We start from the raw sequence: 14815 nt of genomic DNA, 5'->3' as shown, positions 1-14815 counted from the left end.
CTGTTTACTGCTGCAATACAAGTCTGTGCCCGGCGTTCCCTCAGCCGGATCCCGTGCCCGGCATTCCCCTGAGCCAGGGCCCGTGCCCAGCGTTCCCTCAGCCGGAGCCTGTGTGTGCCCGGCGTTCCCTCAGCCGGATCCCGTGCCCGGCATTCCCCTGAGCCAGGGCCCGTGCCCAGCGTTCCCTCAGCCGGAGCCTGTGTGTGCCCGGCGTTCCCTCAGCCGGATCCCGTGCCCGGCATTCCCCTGAGCCAGGGCCCGTGCCCAGCGTTCCCTCAGCCGGAGCCTGTGTGTGCCCGGCGTTCCCTCAGCCGGATCCCGTGCCCGGCATTCCCCTGAGCCAGGGCCCGTGCCCAGCGTTCCCTCAGCCGGAGCCTGTGTGTGCCCGGCGTTCCCTCAGCCGGATCCCGTGCCCGGCATTCCCCTGAGCCAGGGCCCGTGCCCAGCGTTCCCTCAGCCGGAGCCTGTGTGTGCCCGGCGTTCCCTCAGCCGGATCCCGTGTCCGGCATTCCCCTGAGCCAGGGCCCGTGCCCGGCGTTCCCTCAGCCAGGGCCTGTGCCCGGCATTCCCCTGAGCCAGGGCCGTGCCCAGCGTTCCCTCAGCCGGAGCCTGTGTGTGCCCGGCGTTCCCTCAGCCGGATCCCGTGCCCGGCATTCCCCTGAGCCAGGGCCCGTGCCCAGCGTTCCCTCAGCCGGAGCCTGTGTGTGCCCGGCGTTCCCTCAGCCGGATCCCGTGTCCGGCATTCCCCTGAGCCAGGGCCCGTGCCCGGCGTTCCCTCAGCCAGGGCCTGTGCCCGGCATTCCCCTGAGCCAGGGCCGTGCCCAGCGTTCCCTCAGCCGGAGCCTGTGTGTGCCCGGCGTTCCCTCAGCCGGATCCCGTGCCCGGCATTCCCCTGAGCCAGGGCCCGTGCCCAGCGTTCCCTCAGCCGGAGCCTGTGTGTGCCCGGCGTTCCCTCAGCCGGATCCCGTGTCCGGCATTCCCCTGAGCCAGGGCCCGTGCCCGGCGTTCCCTCAGCCAGGGCCTGTGCCCGGCATTCCCCTGAGCCAGGGCCGTGCCCAGCGTTCCCTCAGCCGGAGCCTGTGTGTGCCCGGCGTTCCCTCAGCCGGATCCCGTGCCCGGCATTCCCCTGAGCCAGGGCCCGTGCCCAGCGTTCCCTCAGCCGGAGCCTGTGTGTGCCCGGCGTTCCCTCAGCCGGATCCCGTGTCCGGCATTCCCCTGAGCCAGGGCCCGTGCCCGGCGTTCCCTCAGCCAGGGCCTGTGCCCGGCATTCCCCTGAGCCAGGGCCGTGCCCAGCGTTCCCTCAGCCGGAGCCTGTGTGTGCCCGGCGTTCCCTCAGCCGGATCCCGTGCCCGGCATTCCCCTGAGCCAGGGCCCGTGCCCAGCGTTCCCTCAGCCGGAGCCTGTCTGTGCCCGGCGTTCCCTCAGCCGGAGCCTGACTGTGCCCGGCGTTCCCTCAGCCAGGGCCTGTGCCCGGCATTCCCCTGAGCCAGGGCCGTGCCCAGCGTTCCCTCAGCCGGAGCCTGTGTGTGCCCGGCGTTCCCTCAGCCGGATCCCGTGCCCGGCATTCCCCTGAGCCAGGGCCCGTGCCCAGCGTTCCCTCAGCCGGAGCCTGTCTGTGCCCAGCGTTCCCTCAGCCTGGGGCCGTGCCCGGCGTTCCCTCAGCCGGAGCCGGTCTGTGCCCGGCGTTCCCTCAGCCGGAGCCGGTTTGTGCCCGGCGTTCCCTCAGCCAGGGCCGTGCCCGGCGTTCCCTCAGCTGTAGCTTGTGCCCAGCGTTCCCTCAGCCGAATCCCGTGCCCGGCATTCCCCCGAGCCAGGGCCCGTGCCCGGCGTTCCCTCAGCCGGAGCCTGTCTGTGCCCGGCGTTCCCTCAGCCAGGGCCGTGCCCGGTCAGGACCGCGATTCCTGCAGGGTCCCGCACAGCCCTGCCCGGCAGCCGCTCCGATTCCGCTCCGGCCGGTGGCCCGGGGGTTCCGCGGTGTCCCGGCCATTGCGCCCCTGTTGCTGTGCCCGGCGTTCCCTCAGCCGGAGCCTGACTGTGCCCGGCGTTCCCTCAGCCAGGGCCTGTGCCCGGCATTCCCCTGAGCCAGGGCCGTGCCCAGCGTTCCCTCAGCCGGAGCCTGTGTGTGCCCGGCGTTCCCTCAGCCGGATCCCGTGCCCGGCATTCCCCTGAGCCAGGGCCCGTGCCCAGCGTTCCCTCAGCCGGAGCCTGTCTGTGCCCGGCGTTCCCTCAGCCGGAGCCTGACTGTGCCCGGCGTTCCCTCAGCCAGGGCCCGTGCCCGGTCAGGACCGCGATTCCTGCAGGGTCCCGCACAGCCCTGCCCGGCAGCCGCTCCGATTCCGCTCCGGCCGGTGGCCCGGGGGTTCCGCGGTGTCCCGGCCATTGCGCCCCTGTTGGAGCGGTTCACTCCCCTCCGGCTCGTTTGGAGCTGTCTGGCAGCTGCAAAAAGTAGAAGCGCTTTATTTTTAGAGGCAAAACCCGAGATTTGAAAGACGAAATCAAGTTTGAGTAAATTGAAGGAATTGGCATGCAGCATCACTTAGTGCAGGTAATAGTTTTGACACAAATAGATATATTATGTCTGTTCTGATTATTTTTCCATTTTCTGTCTGGCACATTTAAGATAGTGGAATTTAACTAATTAAATAAGCTTTTCTATTACTTTTCAATTCCCGTTATAATAAAATTCAGTGTGAGCTAAACTAGAAGTAAAAATGGCTACGTGATGAGATGTATAATTTTCTTCTCCGCAGGAGTGTGAAGTTTAGGAATCTGAATAAACTAAGGTTGCATAATTGCTTAAATAAACACCTGGGTAAGGTATAAAAGATAAAACTGAATATCTTATTCCACCAAGTCATTTAGAAGGATGTATTAGTAAACTCTCTTAAAGTTGTGCCAAATTAAATCTGGGAAAACAGTATTTCTTGAGTGGTAACTTTTTTCCCCCTTCTGTTATTGTTTCAGTTCCTATCATCACTCTAGGTTTGTATTTGCTTTCATTGCCAGTAGCATCATGTATGCAGTTTTCCTCTGCCTCAGCAGCTGGTGTATTCCTTGAGAATCCAACCCACTGCAGTAAGAGCCCTGTGTGGAATAGAGATGTTCCAAGACTGCAGCAATTTAATATTTAATGTGTGCACTCAAAAAGTGAACGGTGTAAGCCAGAGAGGGATGACCACTGTTTCCCCCAGGGCTGCTGGAGTCAGCTCCATCCCATCCCTTCTGCCTTGTGCCACAGCAGCAAATCCCACTGGAGTCAGCTCCATCCCTTCCCTCCTGCCTTGTGCCACAGCAGCAAATCCCACTGGAGTCAGCTCCATCCCTTCCCTCCTGCCTTGTGCCATGGCAGTAAATCCCACTGGAGTCAGCTCCATCCCATCCCTACTTTGTGCCATGGCAGTAAATCCCACTGGAGTCAGCTCCATCCCATCCCTTCTGCCTTGTGCCATGGCAGCAAATCCCACTGGAGTCAGCTCCATCCCTTCCCTCCTGCCTTGTGCCACAGCAGCAAATCCCACTGGAGTCAGCTCCATCCCATTCCTCCTGCCTTGTGCCACGGCTCAGTTCGGGGTTTGGATTTGTGAGTTCATGAGGGTGTGTGCAGGCTCCTTTCCCTGGGTGCAGAGGTCACCCCCACCTTGGCTGTCACCTCTCCTGCCTGCACGGGTGGTGTTTAACCCAAACTGCTGGAGTGAGCAGCTCCTCCTGTGTGGCCTGGACAGTCCAGAGTGACCTGACAGGCTGAGCCACACCACAGACAGAGCATTTCCAGACAGCCCAGCTCAGAACAGCTGTAGGAAATGTTTCCAAAGCTGCAGAGGGAATCTGCATTATCATTCTGTGGTGTTTTCAGAGAGGTCACAGCAGAAGGTGACTCCTTCCCCTTGCCAGCAAGGCAGGATGGAGGAAGACCCTGCTGTGCTGAGCTCCCCAGCATTTCCCTGAGCAGGGTCTGAGGAAGGATCAGGCCAAATGTGTCAGGATGAGATATCCAAATACAGTAATTCTTGTTTCCTACCCTACACCTCTGAGTTAAAATTCAGCAGTGTGTGCAGAGCAGCCCTTTCACTGAGGTCTGTCCATTTGAAGGGTGCAGCAGACTCAAGACAATTTCTGGAGCCAAATTCCCGTCCTTGCTTGTGCTGCTCTGCAGGCAGGGATGAAGTGTTGATCAGGCCAGAGGGGAAGTTAATTTGCTTGTACTACTCAGCAAAATAAGGAAATTATTAAAATTGGTAGTATTGATTATCAGGTTAAATAACTTCTTACCAAAGAAACTAAAAACCAGCAGTGACTGTAGATTTTTGCTTGTGTTGGTTGAAATGTTTAGCTGTGTGTTTGTTCAGGACTTAGCAAGATGGAGATCCTGGGCTGTGACTTGGGGTGCCTGTTTACTGCTGCAATACAAGCACTGCCCTAAGGGATAGATTGTGGAGGTGCATAGAGCTGGACATTGGGCACTCACCCTAAAGGGGGATTGCTGAGGAAGGTGTTTCCATGTCCAGCTTTCCCTAGGAAGGGAATTAATGTATGTGTAGTGATTGCTAACAGATAATTCTGCTCAGTGCAACCTCATCTGTAACTTGACATTGCTTTTGGTGGAAGTATTTGTGAGAATCTACAATGAGCCAGTGATAACAAATTCAATTAAATTATTACATTTCTAATGTGCACATTAACAGGACATGAAGAAACTTCGATTGTGGTTCCAATTTCATCCCATCTTCTTAATTGTATGTGCAGTAACACCACACCTTGACATTTGCAAAGTGGCATCGGATCACCCTGAGTTTGAAATGTGATTCCCAACCCATGATTATGTAAAATTAAACTGCTGCATAAGTACATTGGGAATTTGCAGGACAACCCTGCATCAAGGGACAAACAATTAACAACTTTATGCATGCTTTCCAATTTGTTTTTAAAAGTACATGGAAGTAAGAAATAGTACTGTATAGACATATGTTTTGGTTTGTTGAGCCTATTTCTGGGCACTATTTTGAGCACTTCCATCAGCTGTGTAGTAGCAGACTTCACAAAAAGGTGTACTATAAATCACTCTGGGTGTTAGAGCTGACAGCTTTAAATAAATACAGCTGACAGCTCAAATAGCTGTTCCATTGACAGTATGCAGTCTAAATGTGTTAACAAACGCGTAGACTCAGCAGTTTGGGATTAGTTTAGCAAATAAATTACAAAATAATGCTGTGATCCAGCAAAAAGCACAATGCCTGTGTATCCCTGGTCTGCACGCTCTGTTAACACTGCCACAGGCCTGGGAGCTGTGTGGGAAAACACAACAGTGCAGCTGGAGCTGGGCACAGCCGAGACAGCCTTCACATCCCCCAGACTCCTCAGAGTGATGTCAGGGAATGCCAGCAGCACTGGGGGTGTCGTGGTGAGTAATGGTTTCATAATGGATGCATTTGCTTTGCAGGACCAGAGATTTCATCAAGGAAGGCAGTAACTTCACAAAGCTTGGGTTATGATTAAGAACACAGAGTTACTGAGCAGCAATTATTGAAAAACTGCTTTCATGCAAAACTGGAGACATTGAAATGGTTTTGTTTGTTTAATGTTACTAGCTTGCATCTGAAGACAAGCTGGAAGAGAAGATGAGGAAAGGGCTAGGCAGTTAAAAGGGTTTCAGCTCTGAAGATGGATTGTATTAATAAGTTAATTCTTTCTATTCTGAGCACTGCAAAAAATGAGAATTACATTAAGAATGATGTCTCAGTTGGACACATTTAAGGCATGGCATTTTTCTGCTTAGAGGTTGAATAAAGCTACTGGGGTTCTTTCTATCTTAATTGTAACTCTTCATAGACAGGGTACACTGGCACAAGGTGTTAGGGGGTACTTAATGTGAACATGTAATAGCACTCTTGAGACCTGTATTTTAAGGGAATCAAAGTCTTCTAGTGCTTTCTAAAAATGTATTTTTATAGTAGCTGTGTCTAGTGAATAATTGTATGAATGTACAACTGGCAATTCTGAAAACCAGTTGCAACTTCTATTGCAACCTGTAAGCATGATTGCCAGGGATGGCTGGTTCTGACTGCTGCCTTTCATGAACTTGACAGGTGAATGCAGTAAACTGATTATTATTTCCATCCTATTCGTAAAATATATACCTAGAGTGAGCAGCCATATCTATATTTTAAATGGGGGTTAAAAATGGTCAGTATATTTAGTTTTTCCTTCCTTGTCAGTCAATAAAACCCTGCCCAGGAGCTTTCTCAGTTACAGGGGCCTGCCTGAAGCAGTGGGGATTCTACATACCCTGTCTTTAGGAGCTTTACCAGTAGTGTTTTGTTTTAGGATAGGGAGCAGACAAGTAGCTTTGTCAGTGAATAAATTCAGTTTGAGTTATTGCTATCACATATTTTATAAGAGCATTCAAAAATGTTATTTAATGTTTCAAGGATCCTGGAGAAATTATAAGACATTTTAATTTTAAATGTTTCTTCCTTGTGTCAACAAGTTTTCCCTTACTTGAATCTACTGGGGTAGGTGCTGTACTACTGGGTTTTTAAGGTACTTTTTTCCTGGTGGAAAGCATGGAAAGATTCTTTAACTGCAATACTTTGGATTTTGAGAGATCTCAGAATATCTTGAGTAGGGCAAGTGTATTTTTCTGTTTGGTGGCCTGCTCCAGCATCCTGTTGCATCTCAGTGGAGAATAACAAAATTTGTACTTTGTCTCTGGGTTTCTTTGTTGTGGTCCACCATGCAAAGGCTGAGACATTGAAAGGAGCAGAGTGCAACAGCACCTGGAAAATTCTTTATTTTACAGGCATTTGCCTGCCTGATGTAACATGATTAGTCAAGGTCAGGACACTTAATTGTCAGTGAAATGGAGAGCAGTTTGTTTGTTACTTACATGTGAACTACTCCAAGACCCTTCTGTCAGCAGGGTGGTTTCATTGCCAAGGACACACTTTATTTCTTGTGACTGTCCTGTGACATCCATCTTCTGAGAAGGATGAATTGCATCCTGAGAATGGCCATGGTCAGTTCGTGGGTCAGACCCTTGGCTTCTGTAAATCTGAAGAGCTCTGTTTAAGTCACTCATACTCTTGAGATTTATATTCGAATGCATATTTCATAATGTTAAGTAGCATCAAAATCCAGTGTTCATTTTTTATCAGTTTATATTATTTTTGTACAATAAAAGGAAAATTGTGATGACCATATTAAATGTACTGAGTCTACCAGCTTACAAACCACTTGTATGTCAAATTAATCTGCTTTAAAACTTATTGAAATGATGCAAAATTCTGTTTTCAATTGTCAATTCTTAATAATTGTCGATCAATATATACATATTTTTTGAAGACAATGGATGTTTCTTGTCTGGCTTGCCATTGCTTGGCTCCCAAAACAATAGGCAGCTGCAGAGAGCACAGAGGAAGAATCAGGGAGGAATCATTATGGAATTTGTTTTGGGTTAAGGTGTCTAGGCTGTCTTGGCACTGCATGAACTTTTCTTCACAACAAGTACAGGAGAATTTTAATTTATTGAACTGCTTTTGCTTTGGTGATGAGGATGTTTTAATCAACAGAAATTTTCCAAGTACAGTTTTGTTAGGTTTGCAACACACAGTCTGGGAGAGCAAAGGCCCAGCTTGTGGAAGCATTAACTGGGTGGACTCTGTGACTCTGGTGCTCTGAAAGGTGCCTGATCCTTTTCACAAATCCACTCAGACTCATTAGTCTCTTGCCCAGGAAGAGCTGGGTTACCTCATAACAGCTCCATTCTGGGTTTGGTGTTTTTGTGCACAATTACCAGTATTCATAGAGACTGCTGATAAGGAAGAAATGCAGTTCATTTTTAATGTAGTCATTTGCAGCAAAGGAAGAAACGCATCGAAACTGCAGTGACTGAACTGTTCACTTAAAGGCTTCTGTTGGGTTGTTGCCTCTGCAAGCTGCATGTGTGTGACCTGCAACGTCTAATGTTTAGAAAGCAAGTGAAGGTATAAATACTCCATCAGAGCATCTGAATATCTCCTTTTGAGTGAATGAGTTGTTTGCTCACAAAAAGGCATTTCTCCAGCATTCCCAGAGATGGATGCATTTGTAAGGGACATTTTTAATACATGGTTCAGCCCACCAGGGAGAGTTGGAACTTTCTCAACATGCATTTGTACAAATTCTTCCTCCACACTTCCAGTCCTCCCTAAGAAAACACAAAGATATCTTGCTTTCCCTCTGCTTCTTTAAAACCTCATGGTTATCTGAAACCTCAAGTCCTTGTAGGCTTTCCTTTGAATTCTCCCTGCAGGAAAGCATTGTGGTTTTTGCTCTCCTCATCTATTAATTGGCTGATGTAAAAGAGTGGTTTAAAACTGCAACAACCTCATGCAGAAGCCACTTCTTAAGTAAAAATGTATTACTGCTTTTCACTTGGAAGTCAGTGAGAGATTTTACCCTCACCTACCTCACAACTGTATCTGAGCTCCTAGTCTTTGATGAAGATCTGAGTGTTCTGAGAATTTAAGCTTAATCCAGAAGGGCTATTGTAAACAGAACCCCCACTTATTTCAAAAGATGTCCCATATATGAAGATCTGATAAGTTTAAGATCTTGGAGGGATTAACACTTTTGGTTTAAGAATTCTCAAGTTTCAAAATAAGAATCAAAAAAGTAGACACAGGCTACAGTATATGATTAATTTTATTGGATATTTTTAAGGGAAGTGTCTGCTAAAGTAGAGGTTAAAACATGGTAAATAGTCCACACAATGAAAAAATCAGTAATCAGCATTTCATTATGTTGCTAAGGCAGTGAAAAAATAACAGACACTGTCAAGATAAATAAGGGACTCCTGATTTTCAAGGTTTGGGAGTGTCTCCTGAAGATTCATCCCAATTCTATCTGGTTTGGTCCTTTTGAACCTCTAAGCCTGCACCATTTCCTGGAATTCTGTGAAAGATAAGAGAATATTTACATGAAAGAAATATTAACATGAAAGGATTAGGAGTAAAGGATTAGTGGCTTATCAAGAGATTTAGAATAGAAATGAACAGAAAAAAGTTGTCTGTGGATGACCAGGGAAGAAATGTGTGGACGAGAGGCATCACTTAAACATCCTCTTCTAAACAACACATGGAAAAGCAGTGTGTTTTGCTGACTTAGGCAATAATTAAATCTTCAGGGTAGTTTTGGCCTTCTCTCTGCATAATACTAATCTTAGGCAAAAATAATGGAATGGCTTATATGGAATTTAAGTAAGAAGTAGTTAAGAGCTCAAGTAAAAAAAATGAAAAGCGAGTCCATGTGTTATATTAACTGTAAAGCTTCAGACATTGAGAAGTGTTGATTTAGAGCAGAGTCAAAAGCAAAAAACACTGTGCAGTTCCATGTGGTATGATCCTGGGGTGTTGAGTTATGCAATAAGATACTGTTATTTTAAAGATCTTTTAAATGGTTGCCTTCCATGAATTAGAGTATCTGATCAGTCCCATCCCTGAGGGACTGTATTAATATACAGATTGCTTCATACATCATTTGTGTTTATTCTGGCATTGTTCCTAAGGAACTGGATTTAATTCCTTCCAAAGAAAGGAACAGAAGCGTTCTGTGCTGCTAGTGCAGTGAGCAGGGGAATCTGCACGCTGGCACATTCCCTGCGTGCCATTCCCTAAGCCCCTTTCATGCTCCTCTGGGCAGCTCACTGCTCTCATGGGGCAAGCTGCCATTAGCTGCAGGCCTTTTGTGTGTGTGCTTTGTCTCCAAAGCAGGACACAGATATATGGAATTAGGAGCTCAGGAGGTTTCTGTGCCGTGCAGCCATTAAATCACACCAGTGTTTCCACATGGTGAGTGCAGTATGCACTTCCTTAAACTGCTGCTCCCTCCTGTCTGGATCTTAAACCTGCCACTGAAGATAAAAACCAGCCATCCTTGCACAGATCCTGTTGTGGGATCTTGTACTGGGCTTGTGATAAATGATGATTCTGTTATCCTTATATGCAGAGCAAATACAGAGCTATATGCTGCATATTGAGAATGATTTCAGTGCCCAGTGGAATTTCTGGGGGGCAGTAGCTGCTGGAAAGGAGCTGAGGTATGAGCTGTTTGTTCTCCTGTGTCCAGCTGGTTCTTTTGTCCTTGATTTTACATTTGTGTATTCCAAGTGATGCCAGTGCTGCCTTACATTACAGTAAGTGGGAGGAGAAATAAGGGGCAGTTCATTTCAGAACAACTTGAAATATGGGAGTGAATGGCAACAGGAAAGATCCTTAAGGTTTTTTACTTGCTCGTGCAAAAGGAGTTGCAGAGATTAACCTGTAAGATCAGGGACCATTTCCACCCTTAAACAGGTTGGTACTCCAGGATTTCAGTAAAATCACTGGGAGTATATTAATGTATCATCAACATAAAAGAGAATCCCACATCACTACAAACATCCTGAGGTGCCTCATTCTGTACTCAAAGCAGCCAATACCTTCAGCCCCGATTTTACCATCCCCATCATGATCTGCAGCTGCCAAGAAGGTCTTGGTTTCTGAGGTGGTTAACACTCTGGCTCCACACTCAAACCTCTGAAGGAAATACCTTGGGAGGAAAAACTTGGATTTAGATTTTCACACCATAGTATTTTTTATGGTTGTTGTACAATCAAACAGATAACTATTTCTAAAAATTTTACCACAATAGCCAAGTCCTTAAAACACTGCTTTGTTTGGCAAGCTAAATCTTATTTGTATGTATTTCTGCTTTATAAGCACAACCCTGATTGAGTTGTTTCTGTCCACTGTGAAAATTCAGCCCCAGGGCACTCTTTTGTTCTATACTGAGCATAAAAGGCAGGTATTACTAATTTGCTTTTCTTTGCAAGAATTATCTATTTAAATATATTTTTCACAATCTGCTGAAGGTTTTATCAACATTTAGCATAAATTGTGTTCACATTTACTGAAAGTTCTGGAATGGAAAAATTGTTTATTTTTTTATATCCTCCAAGTAGTTAACAAAATCCTTACTTGAGCTCATCTTCCTCAATAAAGCCACTTTGATCATTGTCGAGAATCCGGAAGATCTCCTTGAGCTGGCTGCTAGTCTTTTTAGACATCCCACTGATCTGAAAGAATTTTTTGGGACTAAAGGAATCTGGAGCTGAAAATAAATTAATAAAGAAATTAACCCCAGACCACTGCATTCAGTGTTCCTAAACGGTCTGAGGATGATACTTTGTTACAATTTAATTGTTGTAAACATGATCAGTAGGTGAAACCTGTCAAAGAATGAATGAATTTGCAATACTGCCCCATACCCTACTGAACATCCAACAAAATCATGTGGGGATAAGCTCCAAATTGACAATATAAACCAGTTATGAACAAACATACTGTGACAGCTGAGTAAAGAGATTACAGAAATCTCTTTAAAGTATGCACTTGTTCAGTATTCCTTTGGGACTGAGTAAAACTTGCCCCAGGTCACACAAAATAAGAGATTTTTAGATTTTTAATTGTTTTCTCACCTTGGCAGTCCCGCAGAGCAGCAGCGATGTCAGAAGGGCTTAGGATGTCTGTAAGGCTCATTTTAAACCTGTGCAAAATAGAATATTGCAAACAGAGTTTTGAAATGCAAATGTATCTTACAACAGAATGGGTTTATCTGTGTTTTGGAGATTACTATAAGGTCAACAAGGGTACATGAATCTCATTGATCAAAGTGACATCTCTGGTATTCCTTATCAAATGACAAGTTTTAGTACATTACTTCTTTAAAAATAGCAGTTCAGAAATAATGGTTGTTAATGAGATGGATTACATCAACGATGTTGTGAGTTGATGATCAATATTTTATCATTTACCTGCAACCTAAATAAATACAGCACATATTTAAACCCTATGTAACCATTCATCTAATAAATAGTCTCACTGGAATGCATGGAATCTGGCAATACAAGTAACAATATATGCAGCTGGAAAACCAAAGGTAAGAAAGTTTACTTCTATTATCTTCCCCAACAGCTCTAAAGAATAAAAATAAAACAGATACTTATCTATGTAAAGCCCATCCATATAATTCCAGCAATTAAAATAAAAACCTTAGAACAATGGTTCTTGTACTTACTACTGGTGCAGCTCTCCACGGTGATTTTATTTAATTAATCTCAAGTAAGATGCTCACCTTTAGAGTTTCCTCAGCTAGGTAAAGGAAAAATAGCTGAGGAGACTGAGGAGACACCAGGCAAAATTGTAATGTTGGCTCTGGCTTGCCACTCTGTCTTATAAAGGATTCAAAAGGTGACAATAACCACTACTTAGGTTACACTTCCACGGATCAAATGTTTGAATTGAGACTTGGCTCAAATTTCTAACTTAACTAATTAAACTTTTCTTTCTATTTATATCCTGAGATAATATGGACAAAAAGAACAGTTTTTAAAAAATAAATCCACTAGTGCTTAATTAAGTACAACTGTGCCATCAAAGCAGCCTTTCAGCTCCAGGTGTGTTAACAGGTAACCTCTGCACCCGAGAGTCACTCTTTGCAAGGTGACTCCAGCAGTCAAATCCTTGTGAAAAGGAATGAATTTGTTTGTTCCCTGGCTCTGTTGATCCTTTGGAATGTATGGAGGAGGTTGGAGATGACAGATCAGAGGTGCCAATGTGTCATTCTGACAAAGATAACTTGTCACTAGGGTAGAGGAAAGCATTTTTAATTTGGATGATCTTTCTGCAGTAAGCTTCATTTTGTATTTCCTGAGCATTTTCTGAATTACAGAAACAGAAGCCAGTGTCTTTAGTGACAGACAATGATGAGCTAGGTAAAACTGAATAAACTGATCTTGTCATCAGTATTCCTTGGAAGATTATGTATAATCAGTTGGCCTACTTAATAATCCATTTTGAATATTTTGAATTACATGAAATCAATAATAGGCTTACTAGTTGTAGCAAGTTCTATAGGTTGTAGGAATCAGACTTGGTTAGTGTGCAAATAGTTGTATTTGCATGTTATAACACACTCACACAATCTATTTCATTAATAACAAAATGTTAATATTGTAGGTATAAATAAATGAGAGTTTATTATATATTTCAGGAGTATTACTTTTGGAACAAAAAACCATAAGAAAATTCACAACAGCAGGTTGTGAGGTTTTCCTTCTCAGACAAAAATCTGTTTCCATCTTTAAGGGGGTTTATATGGGCAAAATTCTAGGATGGAGACCAATAAAACTCACATATATTTTGGTTAGTATTTATTGTGTAATAGTCAATTGTGGTATCTAAACTGATGTTCTCTTAATCCATGAGCATTGTTTCATTTTTAAATAAATGGAAATAGCATGGTGTGCCAAAGATGTAATATTTTTATAGTAGCAACAGGTAAAAATTATACTGTGGAGCAGAATAATAAATATATCTAAGCCTTGATGTAAGTTAATGGACTACAGTGGGTTTACTCCTGCTTGGTTTAATGACAGTGAGAAAAGTGTAAATCATAGAAATGTTCCACAGCACTGTTTGAATTTGGATAGAGAAATGCAAGGTATAAGTAACACAAAAAGCAGACATAATTTAATGCTACTTTTAACTTTTTTGCTGCCTATTTTGTATGTGAAGGAACATGGCATAAATCACAAATATTCAGACTTAGCTTTGGTCCCAAATACCAGCTGTCCAGGGGCAAACAAGCACTCATTCTGTTGCTTCCAGTAGGAAAATTTGTTATTGTATAATGACCTGGAAGAACACTTTACTGGTAAACCTAAGAACCCTGGGCTGTTGTAAATTAGCATTTTGTGATTAAAACAAATTAAACAGTGCTGATTTGTACAAGCTGAAGCTCTGATCACAGGAATGTTCTTTCCATTTATCTTCTTCATTCAGTGCTATATATTCATTTTGCTTTCTGCCTGAGATTTCCGTGGCATTATGATCTGTCAGGCTGTGGGGATAAAGTTCATTCTGTGCTTTCTCCAGAACTATCCTGAAAGAACTTTCATTCTCTTAGGTACCTTTTTACACTCTTGTATTTCCTCCTTTATGATCATCTCAAGTTTGAGCAGAAGGGTTCTTTTTTTACTGCCAAAATGTTTCTAGAGAAAAAGGTTTTTTTCAGCCCTCTGTGACAGTGCCATAGATGTGCCTTTAGAGGAACTTCCCTTGTTTCTGCTGGCTCCTACACAGCACTCACGGAATGCCCTCTTTGTCTGGTGTGTGACTTGCCATGCAACACTGATTATTGCAGTTAATGAGAACAAGGGTATTGGAATGGAGGAAAATTACAAGATCAAGGTGAGCATATAATGCTCAAGCTCAAAATAGATCTGCAAGTAATTTGGGCATTGTTTAAAAATATAAGCACCAATGTTAAAAAATGACATCTGGTTACCTCATGCACTCTGGCATAGCACAGAGTGCTGAGCTGGTTTTATGTGTATTCAGCAGTTGTAAAATAGCAGAATTAGTATTATATTAGACTATGAGTTCAAAGAAAAGTGAGATAATTGCTATGATTGCTTTTGAAGAGATTTTTAGTGTTTGAAATTCAATGCTGGCAACAAAAGTGATGTTAATCCTGGCTGAAAGATGGTCTACAAAAGCCTAAAAGAGCTGAATTTCAGAATCAAGTTGATGTCACTGTACATTGATACAGGTGGGAATCTAGGGTTACTGGGTTTTATTTATTTATTAATGACACTTCATCTGAAGTACAGGTTTCCCTCCACTACAATTAGAATGCAATAATCAGGAGTTAGTATATTAAGGGATATTTTAACGAGATAATCTATTTTACATCTAAATTTTCTGCCTGTTTTCCTTCTTTGGTGTTAACTTAGGTGATT

The 14815-nt window shown here is 44.5% G+C and overlaps 1 protein-coding gene across 1 annotated transcript; it reads right to left on the bottom strand.

Annotated features, from left to right (window-relative positions):
• Positions 1-8670: 8670 nt before the first annotated feature.
• LOC120513162 (parvalbumin, thymic CPV3) lies at positions 8671-11563 on the bottom strand. Its single transcript, XM_039732299.1, has 4 exons — positions 11492-11563; positions 10992-11124; positions 10454-10563; positions 8671-8928 (listed from the first exon to the last, which is right to left on the bottom strand). Exons 1-4 carry the CDS (start codon positions 11550-11552, stop codon positions 8903-8905), a joined length of 330 nt encoding a protein of 109 aa, XP_039588233.1. The 5' UTR covers positions 11553-11563; the 3' UTR covers positions 8671-8902.
• Between the last annotated feature and the right edge of the window lie 3252 nt (positions 11564-14815).

This window comes from Passer montanus, unplaced genomic scaffold (genome assembly GCF_014805655.1).
Source record: "Passer montanus isolate IOZ18808 unplaced genomic scaffold, ASM1480565v1 scaffold8, whole genome shotgun sequence".
In the NCBI taxonomy this organism is placed as follows: Eukaryota; Metazoa; Chordata; class Aves; order Passeriformes; family Passeridae; genus Passer; species Passer montanus.
The sequence above is the reverse complement of the archived record's forward strand: the minus strand, read 5'-3'. Positions and strand labels throughout refer to the sequence as shown.

What these genes read in the sequence shown, in the direction of transcription:
- LOC120513162 (XM_039732299.1), bottom strand. Translation starts at nt 11,552, where the DNA reads ATGAGCCTTACAGACATCCTAAGCCCTTCTGACATCGCTGCTGCTCTG. An exon ending in ATTGAGGAAGATGAGCTCAA is followed by an intron (nt 10,564 to 10,991) that starts GTAAGGATTTTG and finishes TTTCCTCCCAAG; the next exon opens with GTATTTCCTTCAGAGGTTTG. An exon ending in TGGTAAAATCGGGGCTGAAG is followed by an intron (nt 8,929 to 10,453) that starts GTATTGGCTGCT and finishes TATCTTTCACAG; the next exon opens with AATTCCAGGAAATGGTGCAG.